The sequence below is a fragment of the Anolis sagrei genome, chromosome 1, assembly GCF_037176765.1.
Source record: "Anolis sagrei isolate rAnoSag1 chromosome 1, rAnoSag1.mat, whole genome shotgun sequence".
Lineage (NCBI taxonomy): Eukaryota > Metazoa > Chordata > Lepidosauria > Squamata > Dactyloidae > Anolis > Anolis sagrei.
In genome coordinates, this window is record NC_090021.1 from 315,144,745 (window position 1) to 315,157,135 (window position 12,391).

At 38.4% G+C, this 12,391-nt stretch overlaps 1 protein-coding gene across 6 annotated transcripts in view; it reads right to left on the bottom strand.

Moving 5' to 3' along the window:
- The window catches only part of TTC7B (tetratricopeptide repeat domain 7B), a 124,867-nt gene that overhangs the window by 25,203 nt on the left and 87,273 nt on the right, over positions 1-12,391 (bottom strand). For 2 of the 6 annotated variants that reach the window (XM_060756791.2, XM_060756782.2), the window contains 2 exons: positions 5,367-5,537; positions 2,155-2,205 (listed from right to left, as the gene is read on the bottom strand). The exons of 2 other annotated variants lie outside the window; for them this stretch is intronic. In XM_060756791.2, coding sequence (XP_060612774.2) covers positions 2,155-2,205; positions 5,367-5,537 — 222 coding nt within the window. The remainder of the gene's footprint in view (positions 1-2,154; positions 2,206-5,366; positions 5,538-12,391) is intronic. 2 more of the 6 variants (XM_060756751.2, XM_060756742.2) reach the window with 1 other exon arrangement.

Here is a 12,391-nt window from a genome sequence, read left to right on the forward strand (position 1 = left end):
ACGAAATGTGTAGACACGTAAGATTATAACTACGACTTCTCTGCCCCAAAGAGGTAAATTTATCTTGGCTTTCAATCAGCCCAGTCCGCAGATGCAGACTCAAATGACTTCCATCTAAATCCTTGGAGAGCTGTGCCAATCACAATAGATAATATTGACCTAGACAGACCTTGCAATGATCAGGTGGCTTTTTGTTTTCCCAATGATTAAGTGTAACTGAATAACAAATACATTTATTAAAATAAGGTAATTCCTCCTCGAATTCTAGTTTTTGTATGCAGAAGGCGCTACCTATCCCACACAGCATTCAACTCGGTAATCTCCCACATACAGTCTGAGATGACATCCCCAACGCAAATTTACCACCTCAGAAAAATTGAGAAATATGTAGAAGTCAGTAGGGACAAAGCAGAAATTTCTGGACCTTTGCCTAACCTCAAAGGCAACTTGGTTGTGTGATCTACAGATGAGTGATTCTTGTTTATGTTTCTATAATCCTATTCCAACTGGAGATTTTTCTACTACAAACTATATCTTAGGGGTTGACTGTATTAGAATAGAGATAAAATCACTTCCTGAAATCACTAAGAAAAAAAAGATAACCAGCTATTGCCTGGGCTACATTTGCTGTCTCACTTTTTATTACACTTCATAGCTATTGCTGTAGATGTAGAGGCATTCTCTCACACTTCATCTGTACCTGTTCCAGGAATTATTATTAAATTTAATAAAAGTCACTGCACTGACATTTCATTCACTAAGATGAAGCTATGCATTGTTTGAATGGCTTAATTTTATAATCCTTTAATTCAACAAGAGGCATCCGCCACAATTTGAAGAACCAACAAAGGAAGGCTGTCATTGTGACAAGGTGATTAATGAATTTGTTAGCATTTCTGCACGTATTTGCTATGGGAGCAATTTTAATTTATGAGCAGCTGATAAAATGGCTGATTTCAGCAAAAGACTGAAAGGGCAACAACCTCAATTTTGTCTTGTTTTTCTACTTGATGCTTTATGACAAATAATCATGTCTTGATAGGATAAGCATGTCATAACTTTCCCAGGTGTGTTTCTCTTTAGAGATGCCTAATGAACGGTGAAATGATCAATACTTAATATTATAGAAATACTTTGGGGCTCATCCTCTACTTGCTGCAAAACAGAACATTGTTTTTAAGTCAAAATTACATGAGAATAATGTCAATCAAAGGAAAGGAAAGGAATTAAACGGAACTGTGCAAAACCATGCAAGATGAAAACACACATCAGATTCCACATGTTAAAATAAAAACAAAAAGTAGCAGGCATCAACACATATAAAATACCAACATGTGGTACATGCAGAGATCTGTAAGCACATGCAAGCAAAACACTCTCCGGGGTGAAGAGACAGTACCTTCTGCAGGACTAAATAAAAGAGGCATGGCTATCATAAAAACCACAGGAGGCTTACTTAGCAATTGAAACTCAGATTCCTCATCTTCAATATTATAAAAAGTTTCTCTACAGTTTAGGAAATGGTTTATTTCAGTTTAAAAAGTCAAGTATTTGACTTTCTGAATTGTAACAATGCAAACCTCTTTTTTTAGGTAAGACTGGTGGTGTATGGAGTGCTAGCATTCCATTTCAGGTAATTATAAAAACATCATCACTAATAGGCCAAAATCAGTTACTGAATACTGAATGGCAGATAAACCATGCAGATGATTGGCAAATAATAATAATAATAATAATAATAATAATAATAATAATACCATCATTTTCTTAAGAATTTAGCCAAAAGACTAAAAACAAAAATAAAAAGCCAGCTAAGTGGGAGGAATTGATTATATGATGAATGGACTTGGTAGATGAAAAAAATCCACTGACAAATGTTTAATACTAGCTCTTGCTTGCTTCCAAATTTGCAGCCCTCCAGAAATTAATACTGCCTCTTTCATAACTGAATCCAAGTGCGAGTTGAGTGCATTTAGATCTCACAGGATTACAGCCTCAGGGTGCCTTGAATGGGGAAAGCGCAGCAGCCTTGCTTTGCACGCTGTCAAACCTCCATGACGAATGGACAACATTAACATTCTGTGGTGAAGGGAGGGTGTTATTACTACATCTTTAGAAATTTAGGAATAGACCTGTATAGTAAATACTACTTACAAACTGAAAAAAGGGAGAAAAAACCATGAAAGTAAGCATCTGGAGGGTTGCCTTTAAATAACAGATCAAACCACAAATTAAAATCACAAAGAATAATAGCTTTAAAAGAGAATTACACAGAAAGCAAATATACTTCTGATAACCTTCAAACTGTAAGCAAGTTTACTTGCTTTTCACAGACAATCAGTTGTTCAAACAGAAATCAAATCACACATTTTCAATAAGAATTTAGAGTTTGTTAAATATCTATCAGGTCACAGAGCACATACACTGACACTGTTTGGACCATTTCTACTGATATGAACTCACAGGGAGGAAAAACAACTTTATTCTGTTACAAACTACAAGAGAACCAACTTTTAGGTCAAATAAGAGTAAAATGAGGTTCCTGCAAAATCATCACATACTGGTTTTTTTTTTTAAATCCCACATAAATATTGCAGTTTTCATTGAAGCCTGAAAATTTGCAGCCTACCTCTTTGTTTCCATTTTTGCAACTTTTCACTGTTTTTCATGTGTCCCTATGGAACTCTGAGTCATAGCTTCATTAAAACCAAGCAATTTTACATTATAGTGGCACGCTTTACACTACGGGGACTCAACAGGGAATTGTCCACTAATGTTCACCAACTATTAGCATTTATCGGCAGGGCAACTAAAGTTATTTTGATGCCTGGGGGAAAAAAAAGACAATCGAACAGTGTCTGTTGTAGCTTATTTCAACACCACAATTTGCTCAGAAAAGATAGCAAGGTGAGCCAATGAGTCAAAAACAGAAAGAACTGCTGTCAATAGGGCACAAATTGAGGAATAAAGGAATTGTCAAGAATTTTTTTGGGAGGGGAAAGTCACTAGCATAAATTTACATGAGGCAGTTGCCCTATTTTGCTCGTACTATTATTCAAAGTGGGGACCCCCCAGTGATGCAGTGAGTTAAACCACTGAGCTGCTGAATTTGCTCATCAAAAAGTTGGTGGTTCGAATCCAGGGAGTGAGGTGAGCTCCTGCTGTTAGCCCCAGCTTCTGCCAACCTAGCAGTTCGAAAACATGCAAATGTGAGTAGATCAATAGGTACCACTTTAGTGGGAAAGTAATGGCACTCCATGACCTTGGAGGCGTCTACGGACAACGCCAGCTCTTTGGTTTAGAAATGGAGATGAACACCACACCCAGAGTTGGACATGACTAGACTTAATGTCAAGGGGAAACCTTTACCTTTACTGTTATTCAAAGTAAGAGCCAGCCCATAATGTCTTAAACCTCTGAGAGCTCAAACCAACTCCTAGATTTTCATTAATGGTTCCACTTTGATTCTGCGGACATATGCTTCTCTTCTCCTGCAACGCTGATTCTCACACTAATCATCAGAAAATAATAACAATAGCCATGCATTAATATAAATATTGTTCAGAGGTCTTCTTTTTGAATGCTTCTCCAGGTAAAACAAGTCACTGCACATAAGAAACTAGCACAGAAAGACAGATTTGGAATATTATTTCAGATATACTACATAATCTGCAATATGCAATGACAATTTGGAATATTATTTCAGATATACTACATAATCTGCAATATGCAATGACAATTTGGAATATTATTTCAGATATACTACATAATCTGCAATATGCAACGACACAGTCCAGAATTTTATTAACTCAACTTTGCCTCCTTCTTTGTAATAGGCAGTTCTTACTTGCCCAATATTCTTAATCTGTCACAGTGAAAACCCAGGACCACAGGCAGTCTTAAACAAACAAGCAGGAACACAAAGAGCCTTAAAATGAAAGCATAAACACTATTCTTTGAATAACTGAAATAGGATCCAACTACCTTGTGACCTGATTAATTTGCACTCCTTTGCTACTGATTTTCTAGCACCTGTCATCTAATTCGGTGCCAGAGACAAGGATTTAATCACACAACTCTGCTCAAATTAACAGATCTAATACATTTATACAAGGGGGTGGGAACCGGACAAGAATAAAATCATTTCTGTCTTGAAACAAATATCTAGAAAATAAAATTATTGCCAATTATGTTTAATTCTCATTTCAAAAGGTCCTCATATTTCAGAATTAGTTAACTGCGTGGGAAGGAAAAGGTCTTCCCTTCCTTAATCATAAAGATTCAACTAAAAGAAAGGTTGTGCAAGCAATTATGTTCTTTTCTCATGAATATCAGGAGACAATCCACTTCCTAGCCACAAACTGAATAAAGATAATATTAATCAATACTGTTTTTCTCTTTTAATCAGTTGACAAATTTGTCAAAGTGACAATTTTGGCGCATCATGATGGAAGTTTTACTTGCTTACTATATCAACCTTCTGCTTCCTGAGTGCATATCCCATCTTATTTATATCTTATATACTGGCAGATACATATAGATACAGAAACATTATTTATTACTCGAAAAGGGACTACATTCTTCCTCTGAATCCTAAGGTTTGAAAGGAAAGTTAAAAGGGAACTCAATGGTACCTTCTCCTGCAACTACACAGACTTCAAGCTGGCAGCCAAGACACCATAATTTTTCTTATCCTGGTGCATTTCCATGTCTAGTCCTAGTAAGTCCTTTATACAATACAACATTTTCATCATATTTATATTTTAAGTTTATGATACACACCTAAAATATTGCATGTATACATGTAAAGACATCCTTGATGAGATGGAGAACAGTTTTACTACTTAGGATTAGGTGCCAGACATCCAATGCTGGACACATTACTGTTTCTGGTTGGTTTGTTTTTGTTTTTTTAATGGAATTATCACTGGGAACCAATGCAAGTTCAACAGACTTCTGGCACTGATGAGCTAACAGGTGCCAATGACCCAACACAATGCTGCAGTCGAGTCTTCTGCCAGCACCATTGGCTCTATTCCGTCAGGGAAGCAACAGAGCCCCCTGGTGGACCTCTTCTGAGTCCTTCTCCACTGTTGGTGAAACTGGGAAGTTAGCTGCTTAAAACTATTCATGCTGACTTACAGGAACAGATATTTCAGCCTAAATTTTTGGCATTCCCATATTCCTTCATTACTTATTGAATAGAAACAAAATATATCCTAATAGATATAAGCGCACTCATTACCAAACACCTTCAAGTTCAACAACGTATGAATGGAATTGGTGCTTAGCAGTTATGGAGATTATCAGAAGCACAAGCAAAGCAAAAACTAGCAATGCCTATCAGAAAGAGGAAATCAGTTTACAGGGTGAAGGTTCGCAGGGCCCAGGAACGTGGTCACAGTTGGGATTGGTTGCATAGGGCCACACAAAGGTATCAGTTTTGGGATGAGGAGGGTGAGGAGACTGAGAAGACATAAACAGGTGGAGAGGAGATTCGGTTCTTGAGAGAGATGAAGATGTGGAAGAATCAGAAGCTAGAAAGTGAAAGAGAAAAATTATAAAGAGAAATGACAGAAATAGGATTTGAATGGGTTAATGGATGTCAGGAAAAGAAAAGAATAATGTATAGCCCATTTAACCATCACTAAATAAGAGTGCGACAGTTTCCCCACAGTTGTCTTCCTGCCAGTTTTCTAATATGAAATAAAATATATTAAAGTGTTTACTGAGATCTTAGGGGCATGGACATATAATATTTTCAGTTTGGTCAAGTCACGTGGTTTACCTACAACTATGGTTCTTTGGGCAGTGATCTGTGAAGTCATACACAGCTTATTCTGCACCTGCAAGAGTTAACTGAATTTTTCTAGAGCTACTGAATTGTAGTGTTTTTGGCAGAAACTCTGTCCACCTAGTGTGCACGCCTAGGTGGAATTCTGAATATAGTCCCCTTTATTAAATTAGCCAAGAGTTGTTTCAACATTCTGGGAGAAGACCAAGAGGAACTGGTACTGTCAACTTGAAATATTAGAGCCCTCTAAGCATTGAACTAGTCCAACTGTTTCCAGAACTGCAGACGAGGAAGCAGGAGGCACAATATCAGTGAAATATGGAAATGAGGTACCATCTTTAGTAGAAAGGTGACATCTAGTTAAAGTACAATCTTGTCAGGATGGGACTATAGATGAGGAAGGTCATGTGAAGAGTTGACCAGCTCTCTTGGCAGATGTCATTATCAGAAGGAAAACATTTTACTGATAGGAGGTTACACACTGCTAACAGTTCAAATGGTTATCTCATTGGTTAAGAGAGAGGTCACATGCAGATGCTGATAAGACAGAGGTAGAGAACCCATTTGTCTGTGGTGATCACCTTCCAAATGGTAAGGAAGTGAGAAAACCTATCATCAAAGGGAGTAGTGTCCCAGAAGCGAGGAATTTTCAAGGTGGAGCTCTATTCTATCAAAATTGGTATCTTGACAAATCACTCTGTTTCTTCTTTAAGGTTGTATAGAAGAAAATGTCCATGATGATGAACATGACTTGCTGAAGATGAATGACATAGACAGAAGGAAGACTGGTGTTATCAAAACTGTCAGGATCACGAAGAAAAGTTATTCATGACCATGGCTCCCATCTTATACACTGTCGCCTCCATTTTTTGGTCATGGTCCATCAGTCTTAATGTTAAGCAGACTTAAGGGCATATTCTCAACCTTCATCCAGCCTTCAGGACCTAAGGCAGAGGAGCGAAGACATACGTGATGACATAATGTTATCACCCTTGCAACAGTTCTGGCCTTCAGGTCCTCTAGATGACAAACAGTGTTAGTTGCCTAGAGAGCCTGTGGGTTTTGGTCTCAAAGATTAACACAATCCAAATCAGATTTTCAAAAGGCTTATCCAGAATGGTTCTTCAAGGAAAAAAAATAAGATTCTTCACTTTGAACCCAACAAAATTTTTCTATTCTCCTTGAAGTTAGCAGAATGGAGAACAGTATTTCCTGTAGCTGATGGATGACATAGGGGGGACACAGAAAGGGAAACCAGTATGATGAGCTGGGACTAAAACTCCTTAAGGACAGGATCTCTCATGGAGAATGCAAAAGTATTATCCTTAACTCCAGTTATTTTGCTACATGACTAAGTTAGTCGGGATAAGGTGAATATCCTTCATACAGAACAGCATATTCTGATTTAAGTCAAATTTAAGTTAAATACTGAGGTCTGAAGCTGAGGACTTATAGAAATAATCCCTATTCTCTGTGTTAGAATTATCTGAAAATTTAGCTTGAGATAACACAATGTATGTTGCATGTAGATTCATAAACTCTGGTGTAACCTGCATAAAAGGGCTTGCAGATAATGCTGAAAAGGGAAAGAATGGGCTAGCTTATGCAGACCAGGTCAGCAATGTTGGTAGTTGTGCCAGATCCACTACTGCAGCTCTCTGAGTTGTTCGTGCCAGTTCTTTTGGTAGCTAATTTAAGACTGAGACTTAAATTATAAGAGATACACCGAGCAGATGGTACTTGCTGAATGGCAGGGAGTGATACCTTAGGGGGAGAATGTATGTATGGTTATATGCACAAGAGGCTGAATAGCCATATTAAGTCTGCTGATGTGCCTGCATGGGAGATTATTAAGACTCATCGCATGGTAAAGAAGAACAGCTGGATTAGAAGGAAATGGAGTCTCATTTTTACGATAACATTAAGTCCAAGGATCAGAAGGCAGCGGTGGGTACCAAGTCAGACTTCCAATATGGTACCAAGTAAGACTTCCAACATAATTCAGCAATTGGTGCTGAGGGCAGATTCAAAATGCAATGGGTAAGCTCCTCTGTGCAGACACTCTGGGAAATATTAAATATTATTAAATATGATTAAAGGACCGGGCTGTGGCCCAGCTAGTTAGATGCCAGCTGCATTAAATCACTACTGACCAGGTCATGAGTTCGAAGCCAACCCGGGTCGGAGTGAGCTCCCGGCCATTAATAGTCTAGCTTGCTGTTATTGACCTATGAGCCCTAAAGACAGTTGCATCTGTCAAGTAGGAAATTTAGGTACCGCTTTATGCGGGGAGACTAATTTAACTAATTTACAATGACATAAAACCTTCCAGCAGCATGCAGAAGAATGAGGAAGCACTCCATCAAAAGGAATCGGTGTCACAAGTGGATGATGAAGTGGCAGGTCCTCCTGTGGCCGGAATCGAGCATACCCTCATGAACCCGGAAAAGCTGGAATATTAAATTGACTCTGTGTCTGTCTATATATGTTGTATGTCTAAATGACATTGAACGTTTGCCATGTACAAGTGCACTGTAGTCTGCTCCAAGTCCCCTGTGGGGTGAGAAGGGCGGAATATAAATACTGTAAATAAATAAATAAATAAATAAATGATTATTCGTTTTGAGACAGGCAAGAGGATCATTCTTTAGCATCTATGTTGAAGTGATACTAAGTTTTCAATGGCTTAGGAAATTTGTAAGCAGGGGTCCAATGAGAAAGATGGTTTCTACGAGGGGGATGTTGAATGTAAATCCTATTCTCTGAGTAGGATGCCAAAATCTTTAAGGGCATAGTAAAAAAGGCAACTGGTCCTCCAGGCTATTACCTCCGCTGAAGTTGAGCAGATGATCTACAGAGGAGGCAGCATAGGAACTGTGATATTGAGAAGGACCTGACTAATGAAAACTGGTACCAGAAACAGTTCTAACAGCTTGGTTGAAGACGAGATGCAATTTTACAATTCATAACAATTGCGCAAGGAGTGTAATGTGAAGGGCCTCTTATGCCTGTCCTCTGCTCACTGTTTTCTTTCTTATTCTATTTTTCTTTTTCTTTATCTATATCACAATGTGATCCCTAGTATCTCATTGGGTTTCAGAACTCCAACACGGATGTTACTATGCTGACATCTAGGAGGGTGGTAGTTACAGCAGCAGAGCTCATGTACGGTAGATGGAGGGGACCTGGAACAGTGATGGCTAATGGCATCCACTTCAGTGAGTTGATGAATCCATTCTAAGCTTTCATCTGAATTTCCAAGGAATGATTGAAGGTTCAACGCACTATATTACTTCTTTAAAGTCCTGACTGGAATTAGGAGTGATTTTAATGTTCCACTAACATGGAAGATACCAGCTGTCACGTGTTTAGAATAAAAAATTCTACTTCAAACACAACTTCTTTGTGAAGACAAACATTCTTACAATGTCCTCTAAAGTACAACATTTTCTAAAGGAGACGCCTTCAGATGAACTACACTTTACCTAAGTGCCTGGTTGGTGAAGATTATCAGAGACTAGGATTTTACTCTGCAGGTGATATACTTCTTACAGTATTCTCTGGAGACGGTGAACCCCCAGGCTCCATGGTAGAAAACAATTATTATGAGATGAAGAAAATGAATGCAATGAAGTACAAAAACCAACTAAAAAGCATGACATTGGAAGTTCCTAATAAGCTGTTTTTGCTATGAATAAAAGGGAACCAAGTTGAATCTCAGGAGGCATGAGCACCGGATGATCAGGGTTCCCACAGAAAATGCTATCCTTAGCTTGAGAAGTTTTTATCAGTCTTTGCAGGTGCAGAACAACTATACTTGTGAGTTCACAGAAGGTATGTCCAAGAAATACTTCTTATGTAAGGCACGCAACTATGTGTGCGATAGAAATAAATATGACAGAAACTAGTTCCTAAAAACCCTAGTCCCTATAACTGCTAAGCGCCACCTTGAGTCCCTTTATTGGGCAAAAAGTGGGAGAAAAATGAAGTACCGTAAGTACCATAAGTAAATAAAAGTGTTCTGTCAGAGATAAGTGTTCAGTAGCTCTTTGGGTGACTGGTTCACAAGATCAGCTTCACCACCTTGCACCAAAATACTGCTGTCACTCAGCCTAAAAAGCACCTTGATTGATGTTGTAAGGGTCCAGCTCCAATACTGGATGCTCACACATTACTTTAACACTGTTGGACAACGTCAAAAACGACTCGTGTATATTTAGAGTACATGTATGTTTTGGGGAGAGGTCAGTCCCATCTTTATGACCAGGATTGTAGAAGAATTGTCTTTTTTAAAAAAAAAATATGCTAAACATAAAGGTTTATTACTTATTTATTTATTTGCCAAATTTATATATCACACCTCTCAGCCCGAAGGCGACTCAAAGTGGTTTACAATCGGCAGTCAATGTTAGTTCAAAAACAACTCCAGGTTCTTCCTGTTATTTAAAGTCTATAATGAGAACATCTCTCATTCCTACCCCATATAAGCCATTCTGCCTGAAAAGAAAGTGGGAAATCTGTCACAGCTGGCAGATTAAGAGTGGGTGAAGACAGCTTCGATCAGTAAATCAGGTGCTGCTGAAAACACCTTTGCAGGCTGACATGCTGCAAATGCTATACTGTAGTAGTTACGTGTGTGTGAAGTAATCACCACTATCACAACACAGAATTCTGCACAACAATTGGGAACTGATATGTCTCAGATGGTCTATTTATGAACCTTGCTACCCCAATAGCTATTGTTTTTTCTTACGAGAAATTCTAATGTTCTGAAGACAGGACGGTCTTCTTAATCTTTGGTCCGCCCTGAAACAGACTGATGGGTCTGGGACCTAAGAAGGCCTGTTTTGACACTAATCTCATCCTTGCTGGAGTCCTTATTCAATATAAGAACAACCCATACCAATTCAAAATACTCACCTCAGGAAGAGACACATAACTTCAGGATTGAGCCCATCACTATTTGGAATCTGGCCTATAACCAAGTCTTTGCTTTGATGAAGGGTGGAGAGAGTTTGACTCATGGGTCACAACCTCCTCATCTAGGATCATCAGAACCCGATTTTAAGTTTAAAGAGGAACAATAACTTTCCCAGAAGCCTCTGAGGAAGTGCAATTTACCACCTAGATGTTAACCCAAATAAAATGACTATGTCTCCCCTAGTGGTCTACTATAATATTACACTGCTGACCAAAATTGTTGAGACAGACACCCTTCTTATAGTTTTAGCACCATCACTGTTAAATCCTATTAGAGTATCCAAGACTGTATCTTTACCCCCAAAAAGATAGGATATACAAAGCTCTTCTGCAGAACGTGGCTTGATTCAATATAAGGAGAGGCACTTGGATTTTAATTTGCTACAGGTGTGACAAACCCTTTCTTTTATAAGTAACTGGGGAAAACTCAACAGTCAGAACAAGCATGGTGTAGTGGGTTGAGCACTAGATTGCAATCCTGCAGACCAAGGTTTGAATCCCACTTGGCCATGAAAACCACTGAGTGGCCTTGGGCAAGTCATATTATTTCCATCTCAGACGAACAAATCTAAATAAATCCTGCCAACGAAACCCTGCAATAGGTCCATCATAGCATAAATATAAGTAGGACATGACTTGAAGGCACACAAGTTAAACATTTCTTCCAAATAAGATCAGATTGTTTCAACATGTTGTCCAGGCTGGAAAGGGATGAGAAGGGATGGGAAGGAAAATACTAAACTCTTTTAATAGAATCACAGAATCATAGAGTTGGAAGAGACCTTGTGGGCCATCCAGTTCAACTCCCTGCTAAGAAGCAGGAAAATAACATTCAAAGCACCCCCAACAGATGGCCATCCAGCCTCTGTTTAAAAGCCTCCAAAGAAGGAGCCTCCACTACACACTACACTTTAATTAGTGGGAGTGAGTTGGAAATAGGAGAAGTAGTAGCACTGCATATTAAGGATGTTTACACCTGTGAGAAGGTCCATGACGTAATTCCTGGAAGGCAGGTTGAGAGTATTTGGGGAAAATTAAGGAGGGAAAGAAACAACAGGGGTGTAATTGTGGGGATCTATTACAGACTTCCAAGCCAGACTGAGAATCTGGATGATGCCTTCCTAGAACAGATGACCACATTCAGAAAGGAAACATGTAATAGCAATTGGGAGATTTCAACTATTCTGATATTTGTTGGAAGACACACTCTGCCAAGAATATCAGGTCCAACAAATTCTTCACTTGTCCTAAAGACAATGTCATGGTCCAGAAGGTGGACCATGAAATTCAGTACAAAACTAGTACTAGATTTTGCCCAAATAAGAACTTGTTTATGTAACCATGTAAAATATAAATCTGACATTAGATTTGGTAGCATATACTGACACCACAGAAGTGTTTAAAAAAAGAATGAAGCAAAGCAAAACAAAATAATAGTTAGCATCTTAAGAATGTATGTTTGAATTTTAAATTTAATGTTTATATTCAACACAGAAATATTAGATTTGTGCATTAAATATAATATTTGTTCCTTTTGCCTTGTGCCCAAAGACCTGTTGACTTTCTCTGATACTGTAAAATTGTTTAACGTCAAAAGTGTTCTCATTATATTATGAG